At 49.0% G+C, this 23,166-nt stretch overlaps 7 protein-coding genes across 17 annotated transcripts; 1 reads left to right on the top strand and 6 right to left on the bottom strand.

Annotated features, from left to right (window-relative positions):
• Positions 1-137: 137 nt before the first annotated feature.
• LOC120454291 lies at positions 138-2,883 on the bottom strand. Of its 5 annotated transcripts, none has more exons than XM_039639480.2 (5): positions 2,651-2,883; positions 1,624-1,745; positions 1,241-1,557; positions 1,054-1,176; positions 138-993 (listed from the first exon to the last, which is right to left on the bottom strand). In XM_039639480.2, exons 2-5 carry the CDS (start codon positions 1,627-1,629, stop codon positions 513-515), a joined length of 927 nt encoding a protein of 308 aa, XP_039495414.1. In that variant the 5' UTR covers positions 1,630-1,745; positions 2,651-2,883; the 3' UTR covers positions 138-512. The 5 variants fall into 5 exon arrangements, with proteins under 5 accessions (XP_039495414.1, XP_039495418.1, XP_039495416.1 ...); XM_039639484.2 differs by having other exon boundaries at positions 2,657-2,883; XM_039639482.2 differs by having other exon boundaries at positions 2,830-2,855.
• Positions 2,884-3,702: 819 nt separating this feature from the next.
• On the bottom strand, positions 3,703-5,759 carry LOC120454292 (filamin-A). Its single transcript, XM_039639485.2, has 3 exons — positions 5,189-5,759; positions 4,726-5,100; positions 3,703-4,661 (listed from the first exon to the last, which is right to left on the bottom strand). The coding sequence occupies exons 1-3, from the start codon at positions 5,337-5,339 to the stop codon at positions 4,366-4,368; spliced, it is 822 nt and encodes a 273-aa protein (XP_039495419.1). The 5' UTR covers positions 5,340-5,759; the 3' UTR covers positions 3,703-4,365.
• A 39-nt stretch (positions 5,760-5,798) lies between these two features.
• On the bottom strand, positions 5,799-8,562 carry LOC120454287 (tubulin polyglutamylase TTLL13). The gene is made up of 6 exons (XM_039639473.1): positions 7,965-8,562; positions 7,612-7,908; positions 7,403-7,556; positions 6,708-7,342; positions 6,105-6,645; positions 5,799-6,051 (listed from the first exon to the last, which is right to left on the bottom strand). Exons 1-6 carry the CDS (start codon positions 8,387-8,389, stop codon positions 5,941-5,943), a joined length of 2,163 nt encoding a protein of 720 aa, XP_039495407.1. The 5' UTR covers positions 8,390-8,562; the 3' UTR covers positions 5,799-5,940.
• Positions 8,563-8,661: 99 nt separating this feature from the next.
• Positions 8,662-10,709, bottom strand: LOC120454288 (serine/threonine-protein kinase pelle). Its single transcript, XM_039639474.2, has 3 exons — positions 10,154-10,709; positions 9,426-10,091; positions 8,662-9,363 (listed from the first exon to the last, which is right to left on the bottom strand). Exons 1-3 carry the CDS (start codon positions 10,471-10,473, stop codon positions 8,844-8,846), a joined length of 1,506 nt encoding a protein of 501 aa, XP_039495408.1. The 5' UTR covers positions 10,474-10,709; the 3' UTR covers positions 8,662-8,843.
• A 279-nt stretch (positions 10,710-10,988) lies between these two features.
• On the top strand, positions 10,989-14,031 carry LOC120454289 (transcription initiation factor IIA subunit 1). 2 transcript variants are annotated; one of them, XM_039639475.2, is made up of 7 exons: positions 10,989-11,160; positions 12,096-12,296; positions 12,594-12,602; positions 12,668-12,973; positions 13,034-13,241; positions 13,303-13,547; positions 13,603-14,031. In XM_039639475.2, the coding sequence occupies exons 1-7, from the start codon at positions 11,137-11,139 to the stop codon at positions 13,708-13,710; spliced, it is 1,101 nt and encodes a 366-aa protein (XP_039495409.1). In that variant the 5' UTR covers positions 10,989-11,136; the 3' UTR covers positions 13,711-14,031. The 2 variants fall into 2 exon arrangements, with proteins under 2 accessions (XP_039495409.1, XP_039495410.1); XM_039639476.2 differs by lacking the exon at positions 12,594-12,602.
• A 204-nt stretch (positions 14,032-14,235) lies between these two features.
• On the bottom strand, positions 14,236-21,767 carry LOC120454283 (zinc finger MYM-type protein 4). 5 transcript variants are annotated; one of them, XM_039639464.2, is made up of 12 exons: positions 21,691-21,767; positions 20,266-21,170; positions 19,931-20,194; positions 19,820-19,864; positions 17,670-19,495; positions 16,294-17,369; positions 15,845-16,230; positions 15,655-15,780; positions 15,470-15,591; positions 15,283-15,412; positions 15,121-15,220; positions 14,236-15,060 (listed from the first exon to the last, which is right to left on the bottom strand). In XM_039639464.2, the coding sequence occupies exons 2-12, from the start codon at positions 21,110-21,112 to the stop codon at positions 14,886-14,888; spliced, it is 5,097 nt and encodes a 1,698-aa protein (XP_039495398.1). In that variant the 5' UTR covers positions 21,113-21,170; positions 21,691-21,767; the 3' UTR covers positions 14,236-14,885. The 5 variants fall into 5 exon arrangements, with proteins under 5 accessions (XP_039495398.1, XP_039495396.1, XP_039495397.1 ...); XM_039639462.2 differs by having other exon boundaries at positions 21,454-21,761; XM_039639463.2 differs by having other exon boundaries at positions 21,496-21,761.
• Positions 21,768-21,992: 225 nt separating this feature from the next.
• On the bottom strand, positions 21,993-23,145 carry LOC120454290. 2 transcript variants are annotated; one of them, XM_039639479.2, is made up of 2 exons: positions 22,453-23,145; positions 21,993-22,389 (listed from the first exon to the last, which is right to left on the bottom strand). In XM_039639479.2, the coding sequence occupies exons 1-2, from the start codon at positions 23,143-23,145 to the stop codon at positions 22,141-22,143; spliced, it is 942 nt and encodes a 313-aa protein (XP_039495413.1). In that variant the 3' UTR covers positions 21,993-22,140. The 2 variants fall into 2 exon arrangements, with proteins under 2 accessions (XP_039495413.1, XP_039495411.1); XM_039639477.2 differs by having other exon boundaries at positions 22,005-22,401.
• Between the last annotated feature and the right edge of the window lie 21 nt (positions 23,146-23,166).

Below are 23,166 nucleotides of genomic sequence, written 5' to 3'. Positions count from 1 at the left end.
TAATGTGTGTAATGCCCTGGATATTTTTCAGATTCAGATTGGGATCGCTGGTGGTCTTTGGGGCACTCTTGCCCACCATTATACGTGGGTAGGGTTCTTTATAGCTGTCGATGATAGGTCCTTCTGCCATTCATAAATAATCGTTAAAGCATTTATTAATTTATGTATAATAGTTTACAGCTAACAGTAGGAAATGGTGTCTAAATGTAATGTACTCCCTAGGATCTCTATGCACGATTGAGCGATCCTGGCCCCCTTTACCGAAGTCAACTCTGTATTGAGGGTGTGATCGTCAAGAACTAAAACTCCAATGTATATTTTAACTATACAAAAAATACTGTATGCCGTGTGTGTGTCCATTGAACTTGGCCGCAACTCAGATGCGGTTAAGTAACTGCGCGCCACCTTAAGTAATCCTCGCCTGCCGTCTCACTTCGTTCGCCTTCTGGCCCTGATTCCTGGAGCTGCGTCGTCCAACAACTCGTTCAGTTGTTGGGCTCCTGCTTGTATTGTTATTGTCGGTTGTTGACCCCCTCGGGGTTGTGGCTGCTGACCATGCTGTGCTCCATGTTCTTCACGATCACGTAGTTAGTGATGTGGTTAATGGCCTCGTCCTGCAGCCGCTCCGGCCAGCGCTTCATGTACGATTTGATGAAGTCGCCGAACGTGTCCACTTTATCCGGAGTGCTCTTGTGGGTGTCCACGATGTTTTTCACAATGTCCACGAACTTGTCGTAGTCCTCGTGCGACTTCTTGATCTTCTGGTAGTTGGCCACGCCTCCATTGGTGTTGCCCCCACCACCACCACTGCCGCCGCTTCCCCCGGCAGCCGTGTTCATTTGCTGATCCATGTTGTTATCCGCCAGGCGGGCCGAGGCAGCGGCAGCCACCGCCGCCACGGCCGCCGAGGAGGCCATGAAGTTGTCCACGCTGCCGGCATTGGGTGGTGGCTGGGAGTGGTCCATAAAGTGCCGGTGCATGCCGTACTCGGTCCTGCAAATTACAATTATTATTTATCAATTCTAAAGAAGGTTTTGTATTGCTAGTATTTACTTATAGAACCCCTCCGTGTTGTTACTATTAAACTCTTGCTGAGACATTGGATTTTTCCAAACTGGTGACTCGGATGTAGATGGTAAGCTGCTCGTATTGGACGAACTTGTCATGCGTTTGTCTCTGAGAAATAATAAGATTATTGTTAGTTCGGAATGCTACACTGTATATAAGTATCTCGACTGACTTGTAACCGGTGTGTGCGGCCAGACTCTTAAACACATCATCTACTTGACTGTAGAACTTCCAGGTGCTGATGATGCCAGTGGTCTCGAAGGTCTTCTGCTCCTGTCGGTAGCGCTGCGTAAGATTGTTGACTTTGAAGTGAACCTCGAGTGCAGTTACAGGGACGCCCAGCGAGGTTAGCTGCTTGGCCATTGCCACATAAAGATGGCCATTGCGTTTAATGGTGCGCAGCTCATAGGCGCAGACTTTCCATAGTTTGATCAGCTCTAGAACACCACTATCCTCCCATTGTCGGCGCTTTTTGTTGAATTTTTCATACTGTGGAAAGATATTCGATTATACTTGTTATAAAGCGGATAAAGGCGGAATCCGAAGACAACTTACAGGCATTTCACATGGGTCTTACTGCCGACAATTGGGATTGCCCGACAATCTTCGTTTGCCAGCTGGAGGAGCACATGAAGCGGTTTATCTAGTGGACTGGCATACTGTACACGGATTCGCTCCTGAAAAAAATTGAATAATTATTTAACTTGCAGGTGATATTGTTTATTATTTGTTTTGTTGTAAATATTTGCATTGGAATCCCTGAGTTTCAGGGATTCCTTAACAAGTTAGGTTTAGAAAGCACACGTAAATAAACAACCCGACATATGGCTTGCAACCTCTTTGATGACTATTTAATTGCATTGAAATTGTAATTAATATTCTGCAGTCTTATCCCTACGCACAAAAAAGGGTAATGAAATGCCTGCCCCTTTTATAGCGTTTGTCATGCTTAGTTTACTGGATGTTCGGGGAAGTGAAAGCGTATATTGTGGTAATACATTGGTTATCATTGATTTTCAATACAACTAAGTTCTTGAGTTTTTTTTTAAAGTTATGATGCCAATATTTATTTCGGCACCCAAGTTGTTTGTACCGTAAATGGTTCTAAGTAATCCTTGTAGCATGCAACATGGTTTCTGACACTAAAGGGTATCCACTAGTCGGTGTACATTGTCTATTTTCTGGCTTTCAATTATCATTAAGCCGGCTCACACACACCAACACAGCTCAGCCGCTCCCGCACAAACACACACGCATGCTATGCAAACCGAACGGTAAACGGTAAACAAATATTAATTGTGCGAGCGAAACAAGTTGCAATTTTCGTGCAGCAGCAGCAGCAGAAGATGAAGGCAGTGAGAAGTGGATGCGGCGACGTTTGAAACCGAAGTGAAGCGGTAACTCAAGTATACAAGGGAGTTGGGTTTAGATGCGAATGAAGATGCTCCGCCGACGTCGACGGCGACTGCGGCTGCGGGGTAGCAGCGGTGGGGGAGCCTATGTATGTAATTTTGCGGGGGGGAGAGGTTACTTTTCTCGAATACACACACGCACACACTTTTCCCATTTCAGAGATACACACACTCACATCGCAGCCACATCCGATTTTCTTGCGTTGATTGCGTTCTATTGTTACGTTTCTCGCTTTGCTCCATGCACCAACACACGAAACAACAACACTGCGACGCCAACAGCGGGGGCACAAAACTTAATAATAAGTCAAATAATTAAATTTTAATTATCTTCAAGAGGGAAACACACGAAAAACGTAGTTTGTAGCTCCTACGCTGCGCAGCTCTCGCCATTCGACTCTATAATGATGTTCTCCGCGGGAGCGAGACAGCATTGTATGGCAAGAGCAACAAGGTGTGAGCGGTGCGGCTAGTGTGCTATGGCGTTGCCAGACTGTCGCTGCTGCAGTACGTTGGGGTTTCGAACAGCGCCAAAAGGTGGAAAATTGAAATTGTTTGTTGGGGCTTGAGGCACATAGAACCAAGTCATCTGACGATTTTCCTGCTCAATATACTCCTACTTCAATCTCGGCTCGTTAGGGCGCAACAAAACAAGCGCATTTCATCGCTCATCATCATCATTTTCAGCTACACCACCTCCTCTCCCCCGCCAACAAATCGTTTCTCTTGGAGCATAATGCACACACGCACCAGTACAGGCACACCGACACGTATGTGCCGGTCATCATCATCATCATTAGGTTGTGCGATGGAGCAACAACAACAACAGCAGCAACAGCGAACGTCATTAGCGGGCTAAATAACAAAAAATGATAATGTCGCTGCCACAAAGTCGTCAGTTGGCTTTGCTTGTGGGGTAATCATCATTAAATTGCACATCGTCTCGATGAAAAAGTGTTGGAGGGGCGGGTGGTGGGCGACGGGGGTGGGGCAAGGCGGAAGAAGAAGAAAGTGGGGTAAGCAAAATCCTAATAACAAGGTCACCGAATATTTGAAAATCTATCTAGGAACTTAGTCAACAACATTAAAAGCAAACTTTGAGATAATTATATAAATACATACATAGGTATGTACAAATGTTATTATTATATTTTCACATTCTTTAAATACATTATTTTGTATAAATTATGTTGTTTGTGTTTAGCATGTTCTAAATGCTAATATCTTTTTATTTTGATTGTAAACGACGTAGGATTAGAAAATAAATGTGTCATCATCAAGAACTGGACACTTTAAAAGCAACAACATTTCTATGTACAGTGATGGTAAGTTTAATAATACCTGTAAATTAAAAACATATGCAAAACCCCAAAAGTTGTTATTTCGAGTATAGTACTGCAATTATTTAATGATGTATGATTTTTAATATGGCACTTTTAAGTTGGTACTTTTTTATATAATTGTTATTTTAGTAAATCTATTTTAGTTAGTTATGATTATGGGTAAATGCACTCTAACATCTAAAATGTGTTAACTTTATTACATAAGTATTTTCACTTTTTCCCAACTTCTGACTATTGCATCAACCGCGGCTGTGCACATTACTATTTGCCCCCACGTACACAGTTTACCCACATTCGCCGGTCATCATCATTAGGTTGTGAGGCGCCGACAGCATCAGCTCCCAAATGCGAACGTCATTAGTGGGGGAAAGGCCAACAAGGAAGGCGGCTGGAGCACCCATAACGCTATCATCGGCAATCATCATTAGGGAGCACATCGCCCGGAGGAGCTGCTCAGGATTCCATTGAGAATGTGGCTGATGGGTGGTAGTGGCACCCCATCAAGGTCAGCTGATTTATACTGGCACATTTATATTGTACGGCTAATCCGCACTTAAGCTGAACGGAGAGCCCGGTACGTGCTCCTCGCCCCACTTGACCACCAGGATGTAGTCGCCGGGATCGCACACTCGGTAGGTCACCCTGTGAATGCCACGGCCCAGATGCCTGACCACCACCTCCTCGCTGGGACCGCGTTGCCCCAGCACGCCCACCAGGAGCATGTTGCTCCCCGCTTGGCCGCAGTCCACGGTGAACTCATTGCGCTCCACCAAGCTGACATGGCTGAGGCCCAGGCCACGGCTCTGTACTCTGCTGGCATCGGAATCCAAGGTGGGCACTAAAGCAAACAGGATGCCCATTGATTATCCCAACTTGGGTGCACTTTTCTTGATAGTACATACCGGAAGAACTCGCAGGTTTGCCCTCAATGGATTCGGGTGCACCTGCTATGGCCACGATGATGAATGGTGAGCGGGGCAGGGTGACGGAATTGCACTTGATGTGCACCTTGTAGAGACCCGCTCCGGCGGCCAGTTGGCAATCGATCTGGAAGCGCTCCGGATCCAGCTGCTGCTGCCGCACGGGCTGGATGGGCTGGCCACTGGGACCCTCGACGCGCACCTCGAAGTTTCCCTTGACCCCGTTCCGCTTAATGATGAAGCCCAGCGGACTGTTGACCCTCACCGCTCCGCTGGGAAAGTGGAGCAGCTGCACTTTGCCGGCGTCGGTCAGCTCGGGTGCCACATAGACGCGCGGCGTTTCAGAGGGATAGGCATCTGCAGGCAGAGATGCAGAGAGGGGCGCAGAGATTGGTGGCGTATAAATAGCCGGTTCGATGTTTACTTCCTCATCGACGCTACTCACCCGCATCGGGCGTCCGCTGGTAGCGTCCAAAAATACCGCCCTCCTCCGGACTATTGCCATCCAGGCCACTGCCACTCGAACCGGAGACGGAGGTGGCGGCGGAGGTGGCGGCCTGCGTGTTGAGACGCATCTCCTGTGACACTTTGAACATACCGCAGATACTTTTGGGCAATACGAGTTTGGGCTTTACGAGTTTACAAATAGCTTACAAAATATTTTCCCCAATTTTAATTGGCGACTGCCCAGGGCGTGCTCCTTCGACCGACTGAACTCGGTGCTCTCCTCCAACTCAATCGCATCAGCGAAATGCTCTTCAAATGCCAGACTCTCGATCTCCGATGTCGGAGCTCTCCCCCATCCATCCATCCGATGGGGCAAATGTTTACGCTGCTTGTGTGCCGGGCAGCCTGCCAAGTATACACAATATAGATTGCCCAGATGCGGATCGCCCAGATGCGATTCCAATCTAAACAGGAGAGTACGCTGCCCGGAATTCGGTGTCCAAGTCGATGTGAATCGAGGAAATTTTAATGTGAATCGCTAAATTAACACGCCTTATTAATGGTATAAAAACTATTAAGATCGAATGTTATATTATAATTAAATGACATTTTTTTTAAAGATTCGAAAGCGTTTGATTTTATTTTTTGTTGACGAGCAGCAATTTAAATTGAAATAACGAATTTAAGAACACAGAGTCGAGGAGTGTAGTCCGCGTGGTCTCCAACTGGACAGAATGAACTCGAATATGACTATGGAGTATGTCTGATGTCAAAGCCGTGCTGCAAATTGTGGTAGAGATGTGGATAGACGACCATGTCCGTGTTGGTCAAGTGGCCAGTTTCATAGAGATTGCTGTAGATCTGTGGACAAATATCACCTTATATATCTTCTTTTAAAAACTAGACTGACTTACATTCTCGGTAATCTTGAGCGTACGTATCGCCTCCGATCGCATGTGAAGCCAAGTGTGGCGCAGTCGCTCCTCCGCATCCGAAATGAAGCCCGGCGACCAGTTCTCGCGCAGCCGGAAGAGGTTCATCCGGTTCTTCTCGCGCACCGCCCGCGGCAGCAACAAGGCATGCCGCTTCCGAGCCTCCCGCTTGGCCTTTCCGTTCAGCATCTGCTGCTGCTTGGCCTTCTTCTCCTCGATCTGGATGCGCATCTTACGCGCCAGATCCTCTCGCTTTTTACTGGCCGCCGTCTCCGCAAAGATGGACACCTGATTCGACTGGGCATAGAAGCGAGTATAGTAGTCCAGCTTGCTCAGGTCCGGTGGCGGCATTATCTTCCTGAAATTCCCCAAATGACTCTCCTCCCAGGCGATTTGCTGGGCCAATGGACCATGGTCCTCAGCATCCGGTTCCATATCAACGGGATGCGCCTCTGGACTGCCCTTCTGGGCATCTATTTTGGCTTTGGAGGTGCCGCCACCAAGACGCGGACGTTGAAGTGGTCTTGAAAATTTACATATATCTGGATTACTGGTACGATTATCTGGTAATGATCTGCAACTTACGGATCTCCCCTGATCTTGAGCAGCCGCTGCTTGACCCGTTTGCGATCCTCCTTGAGTATCTGCCTCTTGTCTGCCAGCACCGTGCTGACCAGGTTCAAGGTGTCCCGGATGAGGGGTCGCTTAACCTCCCTGTCCACCTGTTCGTTCGTATGAAAGCTGGGCGAGTGGTTGACCTCGAGGATGTAGGGCTTCAGCTTCCAGTCCACCAGGATGTCAAAGCCGAGGATCTCGAAGCACGCCTGGATCTTGTCGTGGCCCGGAAAACAGGCATGGTAGTTATGCTTCAGCACTGGCCACGCACTCAACACCGTCTTGATGATCACATCGTCCACATTGCTCCAGAACTCCTCCACATCGTAGTTGTGGCGTCGCATCCAGTTGTTGATGGCACTCAGTTTCCTCTTGCTCCCGCAGTCATCGTTGTCGCAGAGCTCGTAGTGCGAGTTCCGCTTGTTCACGGAGTAGTTGGTCAGGTGCATGTAGAGATCGTTGGCGTTTCCGGGCGTGGGCTCCACATACTTGTTCGTGGCAAATCTGGCTAATCCCTCGTTGTAGACGAAGATTCGCAGGGGATCCACGGAGGTAATCAAGGTGTAGACCCGCAGATCGAACTTGTAGCCATCGATGAGAAGGGGCTGTAAATGGATGCGTTGGTTAGTTAACTTGTGTGGAACTTCGCAAGTACTTCCTTTTACCCTGTTTATGTACGTCTGGCAGATTAGCCGCTCATGTGCACCTATGGTCTTCAGGTCGTTTGTGAGCCAGATGCCACGACCCTGGGCTCCAGAATCCGGTTTCAGGATGAACGTGCGCTTGTGGTTGAGCGCATAGTTCATGGCATCTCCATAGCTGAAATCGGTGGAATCAATGATTATCATTGATTTCATATGACTATCGGTCTTACTCCGCCGGCAGCATCCAGGTCTTGGGAAAGATCTTGTAGTCCTGCGGGAATTGCTTCAGCATTCGGTTCAGATTCCGCGACAGGAGATCCTTGCGGCAGATCTCGATCATGCCCGGAAAGTGATTGATCTGCTGGAAGCGCTTCATGTTCTTGAACAGCTCCACGCCGGGAAACGAATCGGACCAGAGGATGTTCCACAGCTTGGACTCCTTGACCAACTTGTAGCCCAGTGTCTTGGAGATCTTGCCAATCATGGCGTAGCGCGAGTTGGACACGCAGATGGTACTCTTGGTTTCGCTGCAGGGGATTAGGTTAGAATCGGCTTTCAGTACTGAAAACCCAAGAAAGATCACCTGGCTGGCCGCTCCTCTTCGACGTTCATGGGAGGATTAAGCACTCGAGTGGGGCATTCCACGCGGTACGTCTTGTTGTTCAGTTGAATGAAGCCCTGCAGCTTGGCATCCGCAGCAGGCATTGGACTATTTTCATCAGAAGATTGTCCGTAATATGGTGAGATCTCATCCACTTCCTTGCCGGCACGTGCCCGCCTCTTCACGCACCGGATCTTCTTCATCCGGCGTCGCGGGGACGTGGGCTGTTGAGGCGGCGATTGCTCCGGACTGAACCATTCCCGGTCCAAGCAGGGCTGCTCACTAAGTGCCATGTCCAGGGCGCGAACAACGTGGGTCCTCTTCTCGCGATCCTTCCGAAGCTTCTCCTTGGAGAAATGGCGCAGCTCCTGAATCCTTTTGAAAAACTTGGAATTTTTTAAATTCATTGCCCCTTTCGCTGGTCGTCCTTGATTAAAAATTGAAAATTTATCTCGTGCTAAAATCTATATCTATAAAATTGATTCGTGTCGATGGAGGAAGCCGGAATTCTTCGTCACGAATAAAAACAGTATTATTTTGCGATGATTGTTTTTCGGAAATGAAAATAGTTATAACCGAAATGACGCTAAAATCAATACGTCGCTGGGGTGAGTTTTAGATCACCGATTTGGGGCATTCTTTAAATTTCTGTTTTTCTGAACATAATAACACTAACAACTAAGTGTACAAAATTTTATTAAAAAATAGTGTAAGCATTTACAGTTTTTGCATAACAATAAGTCTTTAGTGGGATTTCGTCGCAATGTTAAAGTTAAAGTTATATTGCAATCAATCACAAAATGTGGAATGGTTCTTCGAGCTTTCAAAGTTCGTCAATAAAGGTAAAATGATAAGGCACATCTAGTCGGTTTCAAATGGTTCGAAACGCTTGAGCACCGCATCCATTGATGGGCGATCCTGCGGATCCAGGGCAGTACAGTGCAGGCCCGTCTCGATGGCGCACATGCACATGTCCAGCTCCTTGCCCATCGGTGCTGCAAGGTGCTTCTCTAGCAGTTCCTTCCGGTTTTGCCGCCACTGCTGCTTGACGTAGTCCAGCAAATTCTTTTTCGTTTCGTTTTCCGGCACGCGATCCGTCACCTGACGCCCCGTGAACACTTCCAACAGCACAATGCCAAAGCTGTAGACGTCCAAGCCCGTGCTAAGTTGTTTGAAGTTGAGGAACTCCGGTGGCAGATAGATCTTGGTACCGAAAACTTTGTTCACTGCCACCACAGCGTCTAAGGACTTGGGACCCTCGCGCACCAGGCCGAAGTCTCCGATTTTTGGCTGCATACACTGGTCCAGCAAGATGTTGGCCGGCTTGATATCTCCATGGATCAGCGGAGCGCCGCGAGCCGTGTGCAGGAAGTAGATGCCTCTGTGGGAATGAATTGAAATGTTAAAGTAGGGTTTATTGACTAAAGATACGATAGATCCCACCTTGCAGTGCCGAGGCTGATGCTAAACCGCTGCTGCCAGGTGAGAGCTGGTTGTGGGTTTTGGGCCTTGTGCGCTCTTAGGCGAGCCTCCAGGGAACCGCCCTTCATCAGCTGGTAAACCAGGCATGGCTTTGCCCCTTTGACGCTGTATCCGTAGAGGGCCACGATGTTGTCATGCCGGATGCTGTTTAGATACCTCAGTTCGTTGTGACTCTGCTGCAGCTCCACCTTTTTCTGGTCAATATTGGGGCTGCGGTAGTTCATCACCTTGATGGCCACGTCCAGTTGCTTCCATCTCCCGCGGTACACGTCTCCAAATCCACCCTGTCCCAGGCGATTCTGCGGACTCCATCCGTCCGTGGCGTTTTCCAGCTCCGCATAATCGATTTCCAGCAAGGACTCAGCTGCCCGCTGGACCGTGCTAATGTGTATGTTGCCCAGGGACTCCAAGCTGGGAATCGCTTCCGTTGCCGCTGTGCTGGTGCTATTGTTGTTTGAGTTGCTGACGCCTGAGGAGGAGGGAAATGGCGGGCCATTGTCCAATTTGACACTGGAATCGGGAGCAGCACGCAGCTCACTGATGGTGGGCACGCTCCTGGGAATGTACTTGTGCAGATCCTCGCTAACGTAGTCTTTGATCAGCCGCATGGCGTTGTGCAGCTTCAATCTAAAGCAAGAGGAGTCATTATTGGAATCTATCGGGTGGGTTATTATCTCCAACTGACTCACTTTTTGAACAAAGCAAATAAAGTTTGCATCGTGTGATTGTACTGGCCGCCCCAAATGTTGAGAAACTCATTGGCGGCTGAGCGGCCGCGCTGTTTCTGACTGATTATCTGCTCCACCTGGTCCGGATAGAGTTTTACGGCCGTGGCCATTTGTTGCCACACATCCAGTGCATCCAAATGGGCACAAAGTTGGGAGCGTACGGTTAGTGGCAGCAGTCGGATGGACATCGTGTTGTCCAAGTGGGATCGCGACCTGGTCCTGTTGCCATTCGCTTGGTTTTGGGCCTGTGCCTCGGCTTCGGCGGTCTGAACGTCACTCATCTTTCACTGGTGGGCAGTTCAACCGGTTGCGACTGATTCATGCGGTCTGCGTCTCCGGATGCAAGCGTTCCCGTTGAACAGGGGTATGTGGCGCGGGGAACCTGTTGCAGCGAATCGAATATCACTTTTGGGAAAATTCCCAACTCGATTCGAAGCGGACGACCTGTTAACAGTGCAGCTAACAGCGGCGCAACAAGTGATAAAGCAGCTTAACAGCGGGCGCCAGTCTGGCAACGCATTCAAAGTCTGGAAAATAATACACTGGAAAAAGCGGTGGGTGCCTAGATGCCTAGATGTTTAAAATTCATTGCTTAAAAGAAAGCACGTGTTCGCTTTAACATTTAACATTGGTGTAAAATAAATTTTAAATAGATTTATAGTTAAATACCACATATTCTCTGCAGTTTTGCATATTATAATATGGACTAAAATATCTACGAAATTACCAAATGCTGGTCGTGGTATGACCAAGTGCGGCGTTGCTGTTTGTGGATTTGTGTCGTTTTCAAGCGGTCCGGCACCGGTCACACTGCTCCGCTTCACACCGTCACGAACGCATCTCTATCGCTAATTCTTCGCTTCGCCCATTTATAATTCAGCAAATACGTCAATTAGCGACCCAGCGAACGGAAAAGCCTCAAGCTGGCGGAGAAAAAGGTCCAAATGGCGCTATGCCAGACATCGGTGGTGAGTGCGCAATGGGATCCCAGGGATTCGCTATCTGTGTCATCGACGGTGGCTCCATTGCATCCGACATATGGAAGGCATCCTATCAAGGAGTTTCTCCTCCACCACCTCCTTCCGCCGCCCACGCGGGAAAGTGAAAGCTTTCCCAGTGGTCATGATTACTACAGTTGTACTACAGCATTAAGCGCTGCTGAAATCCGAGATACCCAAACTGCAACCTCTTTTGTGTGCATGTTTGGTCTGGTTGTGTGTGTTTGTGTGAGTGCGTGTCTGTCTGGCTGTCGTTGTGTTGGTGCGTTCATTGGCTTGCAGTTTTGTGTGTTTTGCCTTCTGGGTTTTTCGATTTTCGGCTTTTCCGCGGAGCAGTACGAACTCTCTTGGGGGTTATAATTAGTAGTAATACATGCTGCGTAGTCTGTGCTATTATCGGCAAGTTGCGGTCCTCCTTATCGCCCGCTGATAAGGCAAAACGAACTACTAGTAAAACAATCGACTGGCATGCCGGTGTACGCAGTATATACATTTGTATATATACCAGCATATATGCCTGGCATGTATGTATATATGTGCCTGCATATGTACTGCAACATTCGTCTCAAACAAATAATTTGCATAGCTTATTTGTGTTTTGCATATTCACATTAAAGCTGCGTCTGAATTTTAATGGGGGTTCAAAAGGCGCACACATGAAAAGTACGCCACATTTTCAACTTCTATAGCGTCTTGATAAGGAAATGGGCCTGTTTCACTTTACTTGCTCATCGGATTTACAATCCCTATTGTTTTGCCCCCAACTGTATGGACGCTAATAGCAGGGAGTTGAGCTGTGATAATATAATGAGTGTTTAAGTCAACACAATCCCAGATTGATCGTGCATTTCGAATTTAATTATATATATACAATTAACCGCATTCCCCTCGTTTCCTACCCGCAGCTGAAGGTGTACCATGCTGTGATCGAGGACGTCATCACAAATGTGCGGGACGCGTTCCTGGACGAGGGCGTCGACGAGCAGGTGCTGCAGGAGATGAAGCAGATCTGGCGCAACAAGTTGCTGGCCAGCAAGGCCGTCGAACTGAGCCCAGACTCCAGCGACGGCTCCCATCCGCCGCCCATCGTGGCCAACAATCCAAAGGTAAACGAACTGGAACCCACGGGCGGATATGTTCATCTTAAATTCTTGTGTCTGTTTAGCACATAGAAGTCCTTCCCATCTATATTTTTAAGCTATGTGTTACCACTTCACCCCAAAAACATTTCAACTAAGATATCTTGCTTTATCTTCCTTATGCTCCACCACTTGAACCACTACAATGCAACGCGCCTCACCAACAACATCGACTAATGCGCTGCCTTACACATCATCAAACTCCATTCAAAAACCCATTCATTTCCATGCGCCCTCACATCCAAACGCACATTTCGACTGCAGAGCAACAAGGTAAAGCCATCTGTCTGCAGGAGGATTTCCAGAATAAGGCCCTCTAATCCTCTATCCTTTTGCAGGCAGCCAATGCCAAGGCCAAGAAGGCCGCCGCCGCAACCGCGGTCACATCACAGCCACAGATCGGCGGCAGCAGCTCCGCATCCTCGCTGGTAGCGCTCAAGTCGTCCGCTGGAATGGCCGCCGGCAGCGGAATGAAGAACGGGCTGGTGCCCATTAAGCAGGAAGTTAACTCACAGAATCCACCGCCACTGCATCCTACCTCGGGGGCAGCACTGCTGCACAAACAGCAGCAGGCGGCGAGCAGTGGACAGGGTTCCATTCCAATTGTGGCCACGCTGGACCCCAACCGCATTATGCCCGTCAACGTGAGTTGAATGTAGATCACTAGATGCGAATCGAGCTAAATTTGCTAATGGACTTTATAGATCACGCTGCCATCGCCAGCCGGCTCAGCCAGTTCGGAATCTCGAGTGCTCACCATACAAGTGCCTGCCTCCGCGCTGCAGGAGAATCAGTTGACCCAAATTCTGACAGCCCACCTGATTTCATCCATCATGTCCTTGCCCACCACGTTGGCCTCGTCTGTGCTGCAGCAACATGTAAACGCAGCACTGAGCAGCGCCAATCACCAGAGTAAGCAGACTCAAATCCCTTTTTTGGCACACTAGTTGTAACTATTATTATGGAAAATTAGAAAACCTTGCCGCTTCCAAGCATTTGGACGGCGCCCTGGACTCCTCCGATGAGGATGAAAGCGAGGAGAGCGACGACAACATCGACAATGATGATGACGATGATCTAGACAAAGACGATGACGAGGATGTGGAGCACGAAGATGCTGCTGAGGAGGAGCCCCTCAACAGCGAAGACGATGTCACCGACGAAGACTCTGCTGAAATGTTTGACACAGATAACGTGATTGTTTGTCAGTACGATAAGGTAAGTTCGTAGAGGCACGTTTATGAGTTGAAGTTTATGACAAGCTCCTTCACAGATCACCAGGTCGCGTAACAAATGGAAATTCTATCTCAAAGATGGCATCATGAACATGCGGGGCAAGGACTACGTGTTCCAAAAATCGAATGGCGACGCCGAGTGGTAATGGCGGTTGAGTGAAGAGCGGCGGCAGTGTGAATATATTTACAAAAGACAGCAAACAAAAAGCCTCATCGAATGCGCCTTCAGCCCTGGACAATAGCTAACCAGACAGGTCTCTGCATCACTGGAAGACATGACCAAGCGAAACCGTCGTCTGCACAGACAGCAACGTACTCGGGCCGACACTGTATCTTATTTTAGTTTCATCTGTTTTGTATTACGATAGCTAAAAAGAGTGCGTTGAAATCAACCATCTCAATTAAATGTATTAAATAGAGTGCCGCATAACTTTTGTGTCAATAAAAAAAAACACTTGTGAAAGTTATACGCCTGTGTTACTTGCTACCACCAAGTGGGAGATTCTATTCCGCATGATTCACTGATTTGATTAGGTCTTAGAGAAGTGTGTTGCATATTTTATTTTTGTATACTACAGATATAATGCCGAGAGCTTAAATTTAAATCAGGAAATACTCAAATTTCGGGTCGAAGAGAGCACAAATCTTTAGCCAAATAAAAACCATCTGAATTCATAGAAAGTATGTATGTATTTATATATAGACATGTACATGCACTTCGATCTTGCAGTTAAGGAGTACAGCATTTTACAATTCAACACTTACAACAACAGCGCGGCTAATTGTTATGGTTCGCATCCTATGTACAACTCACATTGTACATGTTCTGGTCATCCATCGTCAATCTATGTACATACATACATGCACTTATCCGGTCGGGCACATCGCTTTTGCCTTATCGTCTAAACAATCTAAGTAATGACTAAAGATGCATGGTTGTCTGGCTTACGATCCTAAAACTAATGAAAATGTCTCGGGTGTCTGCATGAGTGTGCGTGTGTGATTTTTTTTAGTTTGTGTATTGCTGGTTGTTGATTCCTAAGATATAGTCAATCGAAAGTGAGATGGGCTTGGTTAGCGTTTACATTTTATACAAGGTCACCTCTTTCAGCGATATCGCAACTATAGACAATCAAAATAGGTGTACAAATAAGTTTAAAACAATTTATAATATTAGCACAACTTTCGCTCCTAAGTTAGTCCTATTTGGTTTTGCCCGCAAACAAACTTGTGCTAAGCACCAAGCCGAAGAATCGTCCTCCGGGTGTCATTGCAGGACAAGCCGTGCACGTACACAATGATATAACTGCCTAACTAAACATTAAGTCGTTAGTAGCGCTATGTTGATTTCCTTGACCATCTTGACGCGGTGCAGCATCCGCTGCAGTGCGTCCTGCCCCAGAGCTTGCGTCGAGTACCAAACCGGTGAGTCGGGCACACAGGATCGCTCCGGCTGCAGATAGAAGACATCGTTGCGGGTCTTCACGCTCTCGGGGCTGTTGAATACACATATCATGATTAATATATTTCTTTGAGTATCAAGAATACAAACTAACCATTTAGAGAGATAAAATTCGTAAAGGCGGACGGGACAGCGCAGCGGATTCTCTTCATTCTCCTGCTGCTCGTAGACTTTCTTCTTCCGCGGATTGGCATCTGTTTGAAATAGCATGTAAGAGCTCAGTTGCTGTGCACCATAAACTAAGTCGAAGACTTACCCAGACCCGCCTGCGGTGGATAGAATCGTAAGAGCACGTTTCGTGAGCCAGGAACTTTTGAATTCTGTGATGAGCGCTTCCAGTGCTTCATTATGTGCGAGAAGGATAACTGCATGTGCTCCTCCACAGTCTGAAAATACAAACGGATTTAGCGCAGGTCAACAAACATAGCATCGATTATTCCTACCGTCAAATTAAAGTGCTTGGTGTTGAAGAACATCAGCGTGCTCAGCAGGACATGCGGAGAATGGGCGCCCAGTTGCTTACACTCCCACAAGTGCTCCTCCTCCACGCGAGTGACAATGTATTCTGCGAATGTATAGAACAATGTGATTATTTGGGAACTGATACATTGAATGTGATTGAACTTACGCGAATCGTTGTAAAGCACGGAGAACTTGCGCGCCACCTCGTCAAGGCACTCGGTAAACCGCTCATAGTACGGATCATAGAATATGTTGTCTATGCGTCCATTTACATACAGATATTGCTGAATGCCTGAAGATAACAGATTACAATAAAATCAAATGAAACATGTAAATCCCGAGAGTTAAACACATACCCAACACAAGGTAGTAGATGGTATCGGGCGCATATTCCGTCCCGTTGGGCTTGCGCACTTCCTTGACAAAGAGGCAAAGCGAGTAGTTCAACTCGTCGGCGGTCATTTGAAGCAGCTCCGTTTTGAAGGGTCGCCGGCGCATTGAGCTCTTCTCAATGTCCGCGTTCTTCGTCATCACCCACTGCTTCCATGCGTTCACCCCAAAGGTGTACTTTAGGAACATCTGGGCGTCGGGCTTCTCCTGTGGCTGCTGCGCCTGCTGCGATTGCTGCTGCAGAGCCGAGTGGTCCATCTCGCCGCCGCGTTGCCTCTTTACCGGCGACCGGCTATTGCGGTTGGGTGAGTCCATGACGACGCCTACGCCGCGCTTGCGTCCACGAGGTGTTCTGAAAGTCACACAGTTCGGGCACTTAAGTATTGATTTTTGATTACCATCTTTCATTACTTACCGCTGCGTGGCATCGAGCATGTGATGCTGCTGGTCTAGATGGTGTACTCCCATTTGACCCATTCCGTCGTGACCCATTGGCGACTGGCTGCTAATTGTATTCGCCGTCATCGACGTTTCCAGATCCACCGTTGAGGTCTGGTGATGATTGTCGTAGTCGCCTGTGGCCATCTTAAGTGCAATCTGTAGCATATCGTCGCCGTAGGGATTATGCCCGGCTCCACTGACGTCCACCACTTGCTGTTGTTGCTGCTGCTGGGCGACGGACTCGAGGCTGTTCTGGTACTGCAGAGTGACCAGGCCTGGATCCGGCTTGATCTCGTTGTCCGAGTCGGAGTCTGATTCGTGCTTCTCCTCGGCCACCATCTCGGCCATCATAAGCAACTCCGCCTCCAGCGGATCCTCTGGCATCTTGTCTTGTATCTTTTTGATCTCCTTAAGAATGCCTTGTGAGGTGTTGCGCGTGGTGGGTATGAAAATAGGCACCGGGATTGGCAGCGGAATGGGCACTGGCACGGGGAACGGAGCCGAGTACATGTACATGGGTTGCGGCACAAAGATGGGCACCGGAACGGGGATGAGCACCTTGTTGGAGTAGTCCTTCTCCGTCTGGGTGGCGCAATCCCGCACGTCCGGGGAACACTGCTCGCCCTGGGTCACTGTTAGGGGTTTACAGCTTATGTTCACGTTTCGCACAGACTTGGGATATGGTGGCACTGTGATGATCTTGGTCTCCGTTACCGTAGCCGGTCCGAAGTCCATAGTTGTGGTGGTATTTCGCCTGCCCGGTATTCCCATGTGGGAGCTGCCGCCGGACATAGTGGGCGATGGCGACCGTGCTGCGTAGTCAACCACGTGCTTGCGGGGCCTTCCTCGAGGTGCTGGCGTATGTACGCCCGACATGGACATCGGCGGCGGTGAGGTTCCCGATTCCCGGGGACGACCACGCTTGCGTCGAACCGTCAAATTGCCGATTCGGGCTTCAGTTTCGCCGCTGGCCAACGATTGCACCGTGGATATAACCGGTAGCATGGTGCCGGTACCGGATTTCTTGCCTCCAATGCCTCCTTTTCCAGTCTGCAAGTATCGGGCATATTAATCATTTAGTTAATTAGGTATAACAGTTAATTAATTCACATAGGTTTTCGTCTTAGTTGGCATTGAATTAGGTTGAAATGCGATTTAAATTGCGATTGAATACGAATTGAAGTACATGTATCAATAATCTAGCAGGTAACTATAAAGAGTTGCTACACTTCATTTATGTTTACCATTCCAATACTAATTGAATGGTTGCATTAAAACTTTCTTAATAGTTTTGCCAAATCTCAAAAAGGAGTGTAAGCCCCCAAATGTATTCTTCAGTTTTCGACTCACCTGGGAGAGCTTCAGTTTGACCCGTTTGGGCAGACCCGTGGGAAAGGGTGCCGCATTCTTGCTACCGCGATTTGATTGCTGCTGGGACTTGGAGCTGCTGCTGGGAGGCAGATCGCTGTCCAGCGTGAGGGGAGCGCGGGCGAACTGATTCTGGAACTGCATCACACACTGATAGGTGCAGAAGTTGCGCATGGAAGCGTCCGACATGGTAAGGTGATACTGAGGCGTATTGAAGTTGGAACAATTGTCACATTTGGTCACCGCCCTTGCGGAGATGTTGCAGCTCACGCCGTGCATGGTCAAACAGTTGATGGAGCAGGTGAGCGTCTCCTGATCGTGGGGGCCACCAATCTGATAGATCATGTCAAAGTTGTACTTCTTCACCTTGCACCACTGGCAGGACACGATGTGCCTGTTGACGATGATGTACACGTTGATGCACACCCGCGAGCAGAAGACCTTGGGTGACTGCTGTTCGTTGTAGATGGTGTAGGATTCGGCGCTCCGCCGCTCAAAGTATTTGGCGCACATGGCGCACGGATCGGCGTTCACATTGCTCACAAACTTAAAGGCCGAGAAGCAGGGATTCGAGCAGAAGTAGTGCTCTCTGTCCTCCAATAACATCTCCACTCTCACTGGCTTCTCGTGGTTGCACACACCGCACACATCGGTGCGTAGTTTTCGTCGGGGATTGCACATGCTGTCGTAGCGACGAAGGCAGGCTTGCGAGCAGAAGTCCTTGAACTGATCCTTGTCACCCACCGGGGCCAGGAAGCCCTCCTGCCCACCGCTGATGTCCTTCTGGCAGCAGGAGCACGTCTTCAGACCCTTCTTGAAGGTGTTAAGGCATCCCGCGCAGCAGAACTGCCGCACATCGAAACCGAATCGCACGCAGTACTTGCCAAGCGCTATGGAGCTCACCTCCTGCTTGCAGGTCTCGCAAGTGGAGCCAATGGTGCGCTGATAGCTGCCTAGGCACACCTCATTGCAGAAGTCCATGGTCTCCCACATGAGCTGTTTTTCATCGGTATTGATCTCCGCCTCGCAGTCGGCGCAGCGCCTTCGGAAGCTTTCGATCCTGTCCAGGCGTGCCGTCTCTGCCTCCTCCACCGTCCTGGCCACCACGCTGCTCTCGGTCCGTTTGCTGGGCGAGTTTTGAGGTGGCTGGAGCGTTGTGGCGCCAATGTTGCGCACTCGAATTGAGTGCCGCTTCAGCTTGAATTTCTCTGGCTCCTCAGCGTTGAGCAAATTGAAGCAATCGTCACTGCATATGTAGAAGCAGTCCTGGTCCTGCTTGATGAAGTACTTGCACCGTATCTTTTCCTTGCACTGCAGGCAATCTTGCGTATTGGCTGGAGTAGCTTCCTCCTCAGCATCTCCGGCCTCGCCATCGGCACTCGCCTCCGTTTCGGCAGCGCCTTCTTCTCGAACAACTTCCTCGACCAGGAACTTCTTGCGGCGCACAAAGTACTTGCCGGGTTGATCGTCTAGCAGGGCGTTGACACAGGCGGTGTCGCAGATGTACTCGAAGCCACTGGGAGCAGGCTCTTGCGGAGCTTCCTGCTCCTCAGCGTTCTCCTCCGCCTTGTCCTTCTCCTTGTCCTTTTCTTCTGTTTCCTCTGGAATCCTGTACCTGAAGCCACAATTCTTTTCGTCGCCGCACTGCTTGCACTTCTGTACGCTGCCAACGATCCAACTAATGATTATTTTCGGCGTGGACCCCGGTTCACCCGCTCCTGCACTGGAGGATTCCTCGGCTGTGGGTTCGTCGGGATCGGGAACATCGCCACCGGTCTCCTCTTCGTTTGCTGCTGCATCTACTCCATCTGCTGGCAGGAAAAGATAATCGCATTAGTTTAGGTACACGCAACAGGTGGATAATTCAAATAGGCAACAGGTGTTGCAAATAAAAATAGGCAATCAATACAAAAGTGAACTCATAAATAAATTCATCAGTGCGTAATCGGAAAATTAAAGTGCAATTTCACCGATTTGATTGTTTAGGAAACAGAATCATTCCGAAAGCTAGAACCAATTTTTTGTAAGTAAACCGAAATACAAAGCAAAAGAAGCTTAATTAAAAGAATACAATGCAGGCGAACAAATAGGTGTTAGTGAGTTTTGCCCAGAAATGAACCCAATCTGCTCACCTTCGGCAATATCTGTTGCCGCCGCCTTAGCTCCAGCTTGAGCATCTGCAGGCAAAATGGATAGAGTAGATGTGGGATTGGGCATTTCATGTCTTAGTGTGGCGCACTTACCAGTTGGCGTGGATGGAGATTCGTCGGTGGCGTCAACGGCAGCTGCACTGTCGTCTTCTGGATCGTCGGCGGCATCTGCCGGGGACTTTCCATCATTATCGGGAGTCTTGGCTTGCCGCTCCTCGGCACGCTCCTCCTCTTCGGCGGCCTTTTCCGCGTTTTCGCGGGCCAGTTCTTTCTCAGCTTCAGTCACTTCCGTCTCTTGATCGTCGGGAATGAGGCAAACATCTGATTCCTCTGGCTCCAAAACGTTTTCCACCGTGTCTGCAATAAATATATATTTTGATTATTAAGAGTTTACATTAACTTACATTAAAAATATTCCTAAAACTTACCATCGCCATGTTCGGCTTCACCAGCTTCCTCCGCATTTTCATCCACCTGCTCCGATTCTGCATCTCCTTCTGCATCCGGATCATCTTCATCGGCGGGCGCCTCTTTTTCCCGCTCATCTGGATCTTGACCATTGTCCTGTTCCTCTAGGCTTGTGTCCACCTCATCTCGGCCCTCCGGTGGCTCTGCATCCTGGTGTGAATCTGCGCCCACGGACTGCATATCTACATCATCTGCCGCCTCTCGCTCCAGAGCTGCATCCTCTTCGGCTTCCCGCTCAGCTTCACCTTCTGCATCCGCCTCGCCCTCTCCTTCATCAACATCCATTGCTTCCGGGGAAGCGGGACCACCGTCGACAGCATCTGCTTCAGCCGCTGCTGCCTCCACCTCCTCCGCAGTGGCCTGGAGGGCATCTGTCTCCTCCTCCGCCTCCTCTGGCTCTTCTTGTGGATCTACCCGGACGGCTTCTGTTTGTGGCTGCTCATCCTCACCGGCTTGAGGCTCCTCGGATGGCGTTGGTTCCTCGGCGGGTTCCTCTGATTCCACGGGTTCCGCTGGTGTGCTGGCCGCCTTATCTCGCGACTGATTGTCATCGGCGTCAAGTGATCCCTCGGAGATCTGTTCGAAATCGTCCTCCGTCTCCTTGGCCGGATCCTCTGGCGGCGGTTTGCTCTCCTGAGCAGCTGCATCCTCCGCTGGCGGCGATGCAGGCGTATCCAGAGTTTCGCTTGCTGCTGCCGCAGGCTGTTCCTGATCCCGATCCTGTTGTTCCTCTGTCCTGGGGGTGGCCGACTCCGGTCGCGCATTGGAATCGGCGCCGAAAGAGTCCAAACTGGATATCTCCTCCATTTCTCTGTTTGATTTTTAACCGATTTTCGCTGTGCGTTTGTTTATATAGACATGAAAACTGCAACAAAAGGAAAACAAACAACAAATGGTTATTGCCCGCCTATCGATAACAATTGCGGCGCGGCGGACTATCGGCTGGCCAGGGCCCCACACCATTGCCGCCTAAAATGTGTACACACACACGCACAGGCACACCGACGCACACACACACACCGAGCCCACGGTACAGTGCACGAAAAAACAAAACATGCGCCTCCAGAGAGAAAAAAAAGGGGGGAAAAAAAAGGAGGAGTGTGTCTGTATGCGCCGCTCTGCCAGGCAATTAATATTACTGCACTTGCATTATCTTTTTTGGACGCGATGCATGGGCGGCTTTTTCGTACTTTTGTTGCGTTGCCGTACGGTACTTCGATAATCCGCAATCCACCCGCCGACTTTTTTTTCGGACAGCACGAGTTTGTTGTGGTGAGCGCGTCTTTACAAGCCGCAATTAACTGCCTTTCACCGCTGCACGGGCGGGCACATCATTAACGGTCGGCTCACGGTACGCGCAAAACTTTTCATCAATTACCAAACACCTTTTTGCACTGTGCAATTTCTCGCTTTCTGGCCACTGTGTGAATTTTCGGCTTTATGTGAGTAAAATGGCGCACCAGTGTACCAATGCGGCCCTCGCATAACGCATTCGGTATTCGGCTGGTATATGCCGCAAAATACCGAAAATGGAGCATCAAAAAGTACCATTGTGGGAGATGCAACACGGGTTGGCAGCGCTGTCCGCTTGACTTTTTGAAAAATGCATCTATAATTTTTATAATTTCAATTGGAATTTATTTCAAATTAGTATAACCTAAATATAGACATCTTTTTTTCAGTCGTTTCAAACTCCAACCTTCTTCTAGATGAGTTTCACATATCCCATATCCCAAAGGTGGCCAATGCAAAGCTATTGAAAGCTGATATTTTATTGGATTACTTTTAAGAAAATGGGTTTTTATGCAAGCAACTTAGGGATTCCCCCTAATAATCTAGTTTTGGTTGATATACCCCTCGGCATCCAGTAGAACATTGGGAAAATACTTGATAATCTTGGTGAAGTGTGGGAATTTTTGGGTGTTGGCAAAGGTTATCCCATTGATCTCCTGATACTGCTTCAATATCTTGATGAGCTCATTAGGAGGCACAGTATCCGCCACTAGCCAGTGCTGGATGACGTAGTTTAAGGCATAAACCGGGAGATTCATTAAACTGGGTTCTTCTATCAAAGATGCCCCTTCCTTTAAGATTTTCTAATGGATAATTTACTTAGTAAGAGTCATATTGTATGCCAAACTACCCACCTCGATGCAAACACGCTCCACATCGGTGATGTTATGCCGGAATGCCAGGTCGAAGGCAGGGAAGATGCCATTTGCAGGCCACTCCTGCTGCTCCAATTTCTCTGCAAAGGAGCGGAGCAGCTCCGGCATGTTGTAGGCGCAGGACAGGATAAATATATCACCCACCAGCTTCAGCTCGACCAACGGCGATGTCACCTCAAAGGTGTATATGAACTCCAGGAAGATCTCCACGCTCTCGGGCGAAACCCCATTGATCTGCAGCACGCCGTTCCAGTGCTTGTTCTGGTACACGTCCTGCTCCAGTTTGTCGGAGGCGGTGGCCAGGAAGATCCGGTGACAGCCAAACTTTTTGTAACACACACTGACCGCCGGCTCGTCGGATTGGGGGCAAGTGCTCAGAACGTGCACCTGGCAATCGGCATCGGCTCCACTGCGAAAGTATTCCAATCGGCGGGTTCTACTCGTGGCGCGATTGGTTCCATCATTCGGCAAGCCCACAGGGATATCCTCATCAACATCATGAATAGTGGTGGTTCTGGGGACCACCAAGCTATCCATATCCGCACTGGTCTTGTGCGATGATTTCAAGCTACGGAGACCTCCCTGGTCATCCGTCTCCTCCTCCGGGTCGGTCCACCCATTGGTGCTTCCCTGGTGGGTTCCGCCGGTGGCCCCTTCCTCAGAGTCTGACATTCCTGCCAGGGAACCCCAATT

Source organism: Drosophila santomea, chromosome 3R (genome assembly GCF_016746245.2).
Source record: "Drosophila santomea strain STO CAGO 1482 chromosome 3R, Prin_Dsan_1.1, whole genome shotgun sequence".
NCBI classification, from domain to species: domain Eukaryota; kingdom Metazoa; phylum Arthropoda; class Insecta; order Diptera; family Drosophilidae; genus Drosophila; species Drosophila santomea.
The sequence above is the reverse complement of the archived record's forward strand: the minus strand, read 5'-3'. Positions and strand labels throughout refer to the sequence as shown.

What these genes read in the sequence shown, in the direction of transcription:
- LOC120454288 (XM_039639474.2), bottom strand. Translation starts at nt 10,473, where the DNA reads ATGAGTGACGTTCAGACCGCCGAAGCCGAGGCACAGGCCCAAAACCAA. An exon ending in TTATTTGCTTTGTTCAAAAA is followed by an intron (nt 10,092 to 10,153) that starts GTGAGTCAGTTG and finishes CTCTTGCTTTAG; the next exon opens with ATTGAAGCTGCACAACGCCA. An exon ending in ATCAGCCTCGGCACTGCAAG is followed by an intron (nt 9,364 to 9,425) that starts GTGGGATCTATC and finishes TCATTCCCACAG; the next exon opens with AGGCATCTACTTCCTGCACA.
- LOC120454289 (XM_039639475.2), top strand. Translation starts at nt 11,137, where the DNA reads ATGGCGCTATGCCAGACATCGGTG. An exon ending in ACCGCATTATGCCCGTCAAC is followed by an intron (nt 12,974 to 13,033) that starts GTGAGTTGAATG and finishes TGGACTTTATAG; the next exon opens with ATCACGCTGCCATCGCCAGC. An exon ending in TTGTTTGTCAGTACGATAAG is followed by an intron (nt 13,548 to 13,602) that starts GTAAGTTCGTAG and finishes GCTCCTTCACAG; the next exon opens with ATCACCAGGTCGCGTAACAA.
- LOC120454292 (XM_039639485.2), bottom strand. Translation starts at nt 5,339, where the DNA reads ATGTTCAAAGTGTCACAGGAGATGCGTCTCAACACGCAGGCCGCCACC. An exon ending in CCAGCGGACGCCCGATGCGG is followed by an intron (nt 5,101 to 5,188) that starts GTGAGTAGCGTC and finishes CTCTGCCTGCAG; the next exon opens with ATGCCTATCCCTCTGAAACG. An exon ending in CAAACCTGCGAGTTCTTCCG is followed by an intron (nt 4,662 to 4,725) that starts GTATGTACTATC and finishes TGTTTGCTTTAG; the next exon opens with TGCCCACCTTGGATTCCGAT.
- LOC120454287 (XM_039639473.1), bottom strand. Translation starts at nt 8,389, where the DNA reads ATGAATTTAAAAAATTCCAAGTTTTTCAAAAGGATTCAGGAGCTGCGC. An exon ending in CTCAAGATCAGGGGAGATCC is followed by an intron (nt 6,646 to 6,707) that starts GTAAGTTGCAGA and finishes TAAATTTTCAAG; the next exon opens with ACCACTTCAACGTCCGCGTC. An exon ending in CGCTCAAGATTACCGAGAAT is followed by an intron (nt 6,052 to 6,104) that starts GTAAGTCAGTCT and finishes ATTTGTCCACAG; the next exon opens with ATCTACAGCAATCTCTATGA.
- LOC120454283 (XM_039639464.2), bottom strand. Translation starts at nt 21,112, where the DNA reads ATGGAGGAGATATCCAGTTTGGACTCTTTCGGCGCCGATTCCAATGCG. An exon ending in TGAAGCCGAACATGGCGATG is followed by an intron (nt 20,195 to 20,265) that starts GTAAGTTTTAGG and finishes TATTTATTGCAG; the next exon opens with ACACGGTGGAAAACGTTTTG. An exon ending in CCAAGCACTTTAATTTGACG is followed by an intron (nt 15,413 to 15,469) that starts GTAGGAATAATC and finishes TTGTATTTTCAG; the next exon opens with ACTGTGGAGGAGCACATGCA.
- LOC120454291 (XM_039639480.2), bottom strand. An exon ending in GCCGCACACACCGGTTACAA is followed by an intron (nt 1,177 to 1,240) that starts GTCAGTCGAGAT and finishes ATTATTTCTCAG; the next exon opens with AGACAAACGCATGACAAGTT. An exon ending in AACACGGAGGGGTTCTATAA is followed by an intron (nt 994 to 1,053) that starts GTAAATACTAGC and finishes TGTAATTTGCAG; the next exon opens with GACCGAGTACGGCATGCACC.
- LOC120454290 (XM_039639477.2), bottom strand. Translation starts at nt 23,145, where the DNA reads ATGTCAGACTCTGAGGAAGGGGCCACCGGCGGAACCCACCAGGGAAGC. An exon ending in TGGAGCGTGTTTGCATCGAG is followed by an intron (nt 22,402 to 22,452) that starts GTGGGTAGTTTG and finishes ATTATCCATTAG; the next exon opens with AAAATCTTAAAGGAAGGGGC.